This window comes from Podarcis liolepis (genome assembly GCF_965112155.1).
Source record: "Podarcis liolepis genome assembly, chromosome: 3".
NCBI classification, from domain to species: domain Eukaryota; kingdom Metazoa; phylum Chordata; class Lepidosauria; order Squamata; family Lacertidae; genus Podarcis; species Podarcis liolepis.
In genome coordinates, this window is record NC_139557.1 from 93,510,716 (window position 1) to 93,519,684 (window position 8,969).

Consider the following 8,969-nt stretch of genomic DNA (forward strand, 5'->3'; position numbering starts at 1 on the left):
GTTGTTCTTTTAAAGTATTAATCTCAATAGAGTTTTATATTACAGCCTTTGCCAGAGGAAGGGGGTTATTTCTCAAAGGCCCGTTTGCCATGTGGGTGGGCAAGTTGCCAGCCCTGTGGGAGCCATTTCCCAGGGCACACAGCTTGCCATTAGTTAATTGAATTCCTCCCTCTCCTTCAGTCATTAACGCTTTCAGAGAGAGGAGGCTCCCTTGCCAGGCATGAGCAGCAGTGAATATCCTAGCCAAACTGATAGGTCTTCTAAAATTAGCCTAAAATGACAACCAACAGCCTTCCCTATTTCTTTGGCTTAGGAAATCTATAAGAAAGTGGATACTGACTTTTCCGGGACCATAGATGCACATGAAATGAGAAATGCTCTCACGGAAGCAGGTCAGTATCCAGAAATCCAACTTCTTTTTGAATTGAAACGAGAAGCCACCTAATCTGCATTTCTTGAATCAATATATGGTGCAGAAAACAGTTCTCCTTTGAACTTCGCACTTCTCTGAATTTTGCAATGCAGTTGTCCAACCAATCACTGGATACAAAATGCATATTTTCAGGGAAAGTGTGCATAAATATGCATACCTTACTGAAAACAACATAGAAAGGTGTATTATATTAGGGGAAATTGCTTGCAAAAACATGTATATTAGTCAAAACTATTTACAAGAATGCAGCGGCATCTAGGGCGGGGCAAGTTTTCCACCCCCTGGTGGGCTGGGCAGCTGAGGTGTGGGTGCACCTCAGCCTCCTTGCCCATTGCCCCCATCTACCTGTCCACTAGTCCAACCCACCTGCCACTGTTCCTCAGCTGCTAGAGCACTGTGTGTGTCGTGGGGCCCCCTGATTGCTCTCCCTCAAAAATGTGTGCCTGAGGCCACACTAATGCCCCCCAAGCTATGACTCTGCAAGTAGGTGTATGTGTAGAAATTTGCATTAACATGCATTTCCATGAGGTTTTTTTTTAAAGACTCAAATAGGGGAATTTGGAGAAATAAATTTAAGATGGGAAAGATAGAAAAATTGAAACTGACAGATTTTTCCATCCCTACTGTGTGCCAGTGGTCTTTTGTGTGACCTATAGGGTACCCAATCCTCCATGTCAAGGAATCTTTTACATCTGTCACACAGCTCAAGTGTATTGCAAATGATTCCGGGACATGTTCTTGGATGCCCATTCATATGAGGTACATACTGGGCTTGTTGGGCCTCATAATTACCCTGCTTGAATTGCGAATATGACTCAGAACATCCCCAGCAGCAGTCTCCTGCAGCTGTGCTTCGACAGAGATGGCGGACAGCATGCTGGTGATGGGGAGTCTATATTACAGGGAAACTTTCAGGAATTAGGGCCTTGCAACAAAATGTTGCTGCATGGAATGCTTCTGTTTGGCACTCCTGACACTCTATTCCACCCCCATCCTCTTCCTTGATTCTCTCTCCAGCCATTGGTCACCTTTCTATGCACCCTGCACATGCTCAGCCCTCATTGGACGCCACTTGGGATATTTCCCCTCCATTTCTGGGTTTTTGGAAGGGGGAGTAGACATGCAGGTGCCAATCCCAGCTACATTAAAATTTTTCTCTATTGATCTCTATGGGCATCTCTCATTTAAGTCCCTAAGGACATATGAAAATGTGAACCATTGTGTGGCCTATCTAAACAGCGGCATAGCTGTACCTTTTTTATGTCCAGCTGTTTCTTCCTCCATCCTCTTTTCCCAGCTATGACATTGCCAGCGCAAAGGCTGCAGTGGTTTCTGCAGGGGTGAGAAGGAGGCATCAGATCACCCTCTCCAAGGTTGTACTTCTCCCTGTACCCTTGGAAAGGAACATTCAATGTTTCACGTGACCACTGGGCCATCCTCCCAGGGCCCATAGTGGGACCAGTGTCTCTTCTCATGCAGGTCATATGCATCAGCTTCACTTGGCTCCAATCCTCCCTTCTCCCCTCACAATACCCTCTGCAAACTGAGGATAATATTTCAAGCATTTGATGAAGTGGACTGTAGTCTACAAAAGCTTATGCTACAAAGCATCTATTAATCTTTAAAGTGCCACAAGGATCTTTGTTGTTTCTATAGGGGGTGGATGGGGATCATCTGGTCTTGGGGGGGGCAGATTATTGCTACAATATGGGGAATTGCTGACTTTCCAGCAAATGTGTTCCTCCATTCAGGCCAGCAAACTGTGGCTTCAGCCTCGGCTTAAATGAAGCTTTAAGAAATGGATAGGAAGTATATCTTGTGCATGAAACTGACTCCCTGCAATGGATTTCGTTTGGCTGGAGCCCCAGGAGTGCATTAAGGCTTCACTAATTAGGTGCTTCTCTTCTGAATATAGGTCAAGGGAATTCCCATGAATTGGCATTAAAATGTGTCATTTTAGAAAACATTATGAGGGAGTGTTAGTTCTGTTACCTCTTGAGAACAATGGGGACTGGGAAGGAGAACATAATAGACCAACAAACCTGCCAGGATGGAATAGCTAATAAGACTTCATCACTGTCTGTCTACAGCAGTTTTGTTGTTGTTGTTCATTTCATTTCTATACTGCTTTATATTTTAAAGAAAAAGATCTCAAAGCGGTTTACAACACATCAAAACATTGTATAAAACAATCCAGAATGAAACAAATGCAAGCTTCAAGGAAAATATTTCAATTCCTTCTCCAAGTGACATTTTGCTTTTGCCACATTTATTTACCTACTTAATTTATATAGCCGCCCCATAGCAGAAGTACTATAAACCGCACAAAACAGGTGCAATGAAACAGAACGATGTGGATCAACACCAAACATTGTGTTACTCATGCCTGGCTTTCCTTTCCATATAGGCTTCACTCTTAACAACAAAATCCAGCACAGTATAGCTCTCCGCTATGCTGGCAGCAAGATGACCATTGACTTTGATGGCTTCGTGGCCTGCATGATTCGCCTAGAGACTCTCTTCAGTAAGTCTTCCTGAAGTAAAAGGAGGTAGAATGACAGAAAATACTCTGGAGTGTCTCCCTTACCACCCCCCGGCTTTTCTCTAACAAGCAAAAGAGCTATCCCTATTTTTAACCTGAGCACAAACAACTGTGTGTCAAGGAAAAAGGGACCAAAATGTCTGTAATTTGCCAAATTAGATAAGTAACCAACTACTCCCAAGCTAGTGTAAGATCCCAAAGCTTGTCAGACTCTGCTTTTGACAAAACAAATACAGAAACTCAGATGCAGAAGACATTCTATCCCCCACAAGGTCTAATAGGATCTGCCAAAGGGATTGATTTGCAAACCTCACCCAGTGTGTGACTGCCATCTTGCTATGCAGAGAATAGTGTAGCTGCCCAAATATCCCAGTTTAGGTGCTTTCCAGGCAAGGATTGCACAAGAATATACAATGATCAGATCATCTTAACTGCATTCTTCCCCATGCCCCATCTAGTGTCTCTGCTACAGTGAAACCACTTTTCCAATCTCATTTTCATTCAAGATAGTGCAGGTGCTCCATTGTGAATGGAATAGGCAATGTGACTGTGAGAATCCATAGGCATCTGCAGGATGCTATCTGTGACATCTCCAGTGACCAGCAGCTCAATTCTTCCAACTTTCATGCCTTCGCTGTTTTGCCATTTTATAAGTATTAACAATACTTTTTTAAAAAAACACAAAACCAGTGTTTGGAAGTTGAACAGTCTGGAAGTACTAAGTCAACCCTTTAAAGTTACCAACACCATAGGAAGATGTCTCATACCAGACCACTGGCCCATCTAGCTTAGCGTTGTCTACACTGACTGGCAGTGGACCTCCAGGGTTTCAGGTGGGACATTTTCTCAGCCATACCTGAGGATAGTAGAGATTCAGTCTGGGATCTGGGACAAAGCAAACCCTTTGTCCCACAGCTGATAAAACTGAAGTAGCCTGATTTGAAGAAGCCAGGTTCTCGGAATTGTGCCCCATGCCCAGGTTTTGTATTTCTCATGTACCAAATGCTACTGTTTAACTATAACACCTGCTCTTTTTTTGCCACTCAGAAATGTTTCAGATGCTAGACAAGGATAAGCATGGAGTTGTCCAGCTCTCTCTGGCTGAGGTAATGATGATTGAATTAAGCTTCTGCACAGTTGCATTATGACAGATTGGTGGTAATTAGATGCCCAAATAAAATCACCACTGCTTTTAAATCACACCTATTTATTATTATTTCTAGTAGTACTGATGCAGCTAGGATACCTGTTAAAACCACAGCTCGGCGTATTAAGATGGAGAGCACATCTTAGTGGATAAGCTCACACATTATAATTCACTGACTGGAATATATTTGGATGCATGAGGTAGAATCCTGGGTAGTCTTTAGCCCCAGTAGATATTAAGATCAAGGTGGCAATAAAGAGCCAAGTTCTAGCCCTTTTAACCATGCATTCATCTTCTTTCTGCTTTGGGAGCAATGTGTGCTCTCATTGCCACTCAACTGACAGGCACTAGCAGCACACATTCAGATGCTTTGTACTAATGAAGCAAGCCTCATTAAAGGGACGCTTCCACCACCAGCCAGCTGATTGGAGCTGGGAGTGCACCTTCAGTGGAGGTCATTGTAACAACCCACCAGCTGATTGGCAGTCACACCAATCCCTTTGAAATTTGATGGGATACATGACGTCAGGTGATTGACAGGGGGTCTGTCCCACCCACCTGGGAAACGAAACTTGGGCTGCACTGGTCGGCTCCATCTGCTAGCTCAAAGATAGGGAATCTTCTTCTGCATTCCCTTGGGGATAATTTGCCAGGGCTTCATGTAACTGGTGGGCAGGCCCCAAACCATAAATGGACAGAATAACTATTTTCTTCCGTTTTTTTGTCTCTCCCTTTTCCTTTCCACCCAATGGGTTGCCAGAGTTGGGACATCCTTGCCAGAGGCCAGAACTGATTGTTTGCAAGAGTTTTCTCCTCTTATCCTTCCATTGCTTGATCTGTTCCAGCTTCTCCATCTCCTGTGCTCCTTTCTCTCTCCAGTTCCCTCTTTCCTGGCTTGAAATGAGGTCAAAGGCTGCAGGTCAAAGGCGGGGTATAAATAAATTATTATTATTATTATTATTATTATTATTATTATTATTATTATTAAACAAGCCAGGTGTTGTAAACAAGGATGAGTAGGTGAGCAATGGTCGCAGCAACAGCGATGAGAGTCTGGAATGGAATTCTCTGGCTTCAGCAGCTGACAAAACCCAAAACTGGAGGCCTTCATAAGCTTCAGCATGAATTTCTGCTTTCTTCTGAGCAAAAATGGCTAGAATTGGGCTCCAAGTTTTTAAAGCCAAAAACAATAATGCTGTCAGAGCTAGTATTGTCAAATTCATCAGGAAAACGTAGGCTATATATGGACAGCAATTCATTTTGTCACATAGGGAGCAGGATATAAATATATTTCTGTTATGACCACTCTGTGTTCATCTTTGTTATCCACCTTCAAAGGGAATGAGACAAAACAACTGAAAACGTGCATGAGGGAAGCAGTTCTTGCCCAGAATGAGGTGAAAATAAGTGACCTGATAGGTCTTAGCAATGATCTAGATGTTATGAGTGATGATTCTTTTTTTCCTTATTTTGGCTAGAATACAAAAGATGTCAGGGCCTGCTGTAGTCAGAGAAAGGAACCTTGCTGTGAAACTATAATGAAAGCCACATCCATCAGAGATGTTAGGAGCATTCAGTTTTATTTAATGGCATTTGGGAAGCAGACTCTGACCTACCTTTTCTTCTGTCAGCCAGCAAGAAATTTGATGTGTTTTCATGCGATATGTCTCCTACCCAGCTCCCAATCTAGTGGGATTATTCACCCTAGGTGAAATGCCAACAACTGTCACTGTTCTGTAGCTCAGAAATTTCCAGGCTTGCTAATCTATTTTGGACCCTCACTGCCACTGCCAGTGCCACCCTGTTCCTGTAATTTCCTGGGTCTGCGGGTGTGCAGAAGGTTGATTCTGGCCAGAAAAATGTAGAATGAGGCTTTGGGTGATAATTCCAGGTGCCATGCATCTGGTGTGGCAGGGCATGTGCATCATGCACTTCAAGTGAGTAACATAAAGCTTGGGGGAATTGTGGAAAAGATCTAAGCTACACTGGCAGGAGGTTGAATCACATGGGTCTCTAGGTACCAATGAGGCCTGTTACATGCCTCCCAATATGGACTCAACTGCTCAGAAGTTCCCATATATCAAACCAGACCTGTTCCATCTAGCTCAGTATTGTCTGCATTGACTGATGGCAGTTTCCCCAGGGTTTTGGACAGAGGAATTTACCTGCCCTACCTGGAGATCCTAGGGATTGAGCTTGGGCCCTTCTGTATGCAAAGCATTCTGTTCTAATGGAGGCTGATTCATTGGGGCAAATGGGGAAATGCCCCCCTACCTCAGTTTGCCTGTAGCCAGCCCACACCTGCCTGCCTTCTTACTTAAAACCAGTCTAGGGCAGGGCTGGATTTAGGTTTGATGAGACCCTAAGCTACTGAAGGTAATGGGGCCCTTTATATGTCCAGCTGCCCTTTGTCAACAACAAATTGCCGTTGTTTTTTGTGTTGAATATATGCTATATGGTAATTTTGGGGAGCAGGCTAGCAGGCAGGGCCCATTACTTACATCATAGAAGCCTACACAACACAAAACACTGCTGTTTTGTGTAGGTTTTATTTTATTTGTTTTTTATTTTTTATTTTGAAAAAAATATCCAGGTTTTTCCCCTTTAAATTTTCTTGGGCCCCCCAAGAGAGTGGGGCCCTAAGCAATAGCTTGTTTAGCTTATACGTAAATCTGGCACTGGTCTAGGGGCTGGCACTGGGTGTCAACTTCTTCTTCCTTAGTCTGAGTTTTGCCATTACAGAACTCAGTAGGGAGGAAGATGGGGTGAAAACCAGAATTAGTTGGCTGTGCTTGTCATTTGCTCTTACTCCACCTGCTGTTGTCTCCCTGCCTTACACATCACCACCAGTCTCGATGGCCACCAGTGAGTATTCATCTGCTTTGTCCCTGAGCGATGACCTTTCCACGGATTAAGTGGTACAGCCAAAATGGTTCCCTTCAGAATCAGGACTACTGACGCTTGTTTGCAGGCTCTTAGATCCCATGAAGCAGCAGCAGCTCTACCAAGATGGAACCATAGAAAACTTTGGTGAAGCTTTGAACATGTCCAAACAGATGCCCTAAGTAAGTTCTAACAGTTATGTTCTCTCTTTCTCTCCCAGTGGCTGTGCTGCACATTGGTTTAAGACGGCGTTTTGCAAGTCATCTGAGAGCTCCACAACTAGCACTTCTACAGATAAGCTCCTACAAAGCAGTTGAAAGATATGAAGAAGGAAATCAATTTCTGCGCCTGGCAATACTTTTTAACGTAAACAGGTCATTCAGAAAAATAAACACATCTATTTGGAAACAATGAACTGCTATCATTCCCTCTGTTTCTGATGTTCAGATTGTGGGTGCTGTTGCTTAGGTAGCCAAAATGGCTGCACTCTCACACAAGAGGGAGTTAGCCTAATGAACAGAAGGACTGACTTACTATAAGTAACTGAATACATGCACATGACCCATTTAAGGAACCCCTATCATAAGACCCGAGTCTGAAATTACCTTACTTTCCCCACAGCTTGGGAAAACCCCAAAGTTTGTAGAATTAGAAAGAATCTTTTGGGGATAAGCTCTAATCCCCCCCTAAAAAAACCACACATCTCAATGAGGATTGAGTATATGCAACATATCAGGCTGCAACTTTTGGGCTGCAGGTCCCACTTGAAATGAAAGTATCATCATATTGTAGGATTCTCAAGCTTCAAAACAGTGATTTGATTCCAAATACATAGTGTTAAGTTGTGGGTGAACATATCAGACGACACAGCAATTCTTCAACCAGCTCTTCTTTATTCAGATGCCAGAACAGAACTGAACTGAAGGGTTCAGTCAGCCTGCTTATATAGAGTTCCAGTACCTTGTTACTGTAACGACTTTCTAAAACTATCCAATCACTGAATGTCACTTTCGATCCTTCATTTGCATACAAACTATCCAATCACTGAACGTCACTTTCAATCCTTCATTTGCATAACTATCTACAGTATCCCCCCTGCTGGCCCAGGGTGAGAACTTCAGTACATAACACCTAGCATGGAAGGAAGTAAACAAATGTGAGTTCAGTCAGGCTCCTTTCTTTCTGTCAGAACAGTCAGAAACTTGCATCTTGAAAGGCTCTTCTTTACAGTTCATGCATACCATACTTTTGTTTGTAGGTTCTGATATTACAACTGACCCCTTTTTGAGACTCTACATGTTTTCAAAAGGTGAAAAAAATGCAGCATCTATATCAAGCAGCTCTGAGACAGGCCATAGAAACAAAGGCAGAAAGCAAATTGGGGCAGTGAGAGATGAACTTGCAGTTCATGCAAGGCAGGAGATGGCTGGAGAAAAACTTTGCAACCCCCCCCCCCCGACATTCAGGAGGGATTGACAGACAATGGCCAGATGGTGGTCTGCTTCTTGGCACCAGCACCCTCAGAAGCAACAGACACCAAGTCTTGGAGCTTTGAACAGCCAACAAACTCTGGACAAGTGTGTGGTCTCCAGCTCCATACAGCAAAATCATTTCCTTCTAGCCTGTTAGTTCCCTCTAGCCTGTTAGTCCAGTAGAAGGACTGGGATGGACCAGCCTGACCTCATATTGGGGTCTTCTGTAATCCTGGCCAGAATCAAGGAACGGATCCATCCTATGCACCACATATGGATAGCTCCTTTTAGAACAGGAAATTAAAAGTTATATATGGAAGTGTTGCACTGTAGGAAGGATGCATGACTTGACTCTCCCAGCTTTACTTCTCCTTCTCGGTTGATTAAAAAACTGCTGCAAGTTCACATTGTTTGTTTCCTTCATTTGTTGAGGAATGAGGACATTGTCATGCCTCCTTTCATCATAAATATTTCAGGGCACTATGCACATCA

At 43.4% G+C, this 8,969-nt stretch overlaps 1 protein-coding gene across 2 annotated transcripts in view; it reads left to right on the top strand.

Moving 5' to 3' along the window:
- Window positions 1-7,416, top strand: part of LOC310703641 (calpain-8-like) — a 41,002-nt gene extending 33,586 nt beyond the window's left edge. For both annotated transcript variants that reach the window (XM_083496084.1, XM_083496085.1), the window contains 4 exons: window positions 314-392; window positions 2,841-2,957; window positions 4,023-4,081; window positions 7,226-7,416. In XM_083496084.1, the coding sequence (XP_083352210.1) occupies window positions 314-392; window positions 2,841-2,957; window positions 4,023-4,081; window positions 7,226-7,249 (279 nt within the window). In that variant the 3' untranslated portion in view covers window positions 7,250-7,416. The remainder of the gene's footprint in view (window positions 1-313; window positions 393-2,840; window positions 2,958-4,022; window positions 4,082-7,225) is intronic.
- The last annotated feature ends 1,553 nt before the right edge of the window (window positions 7,417-8,969 follow it).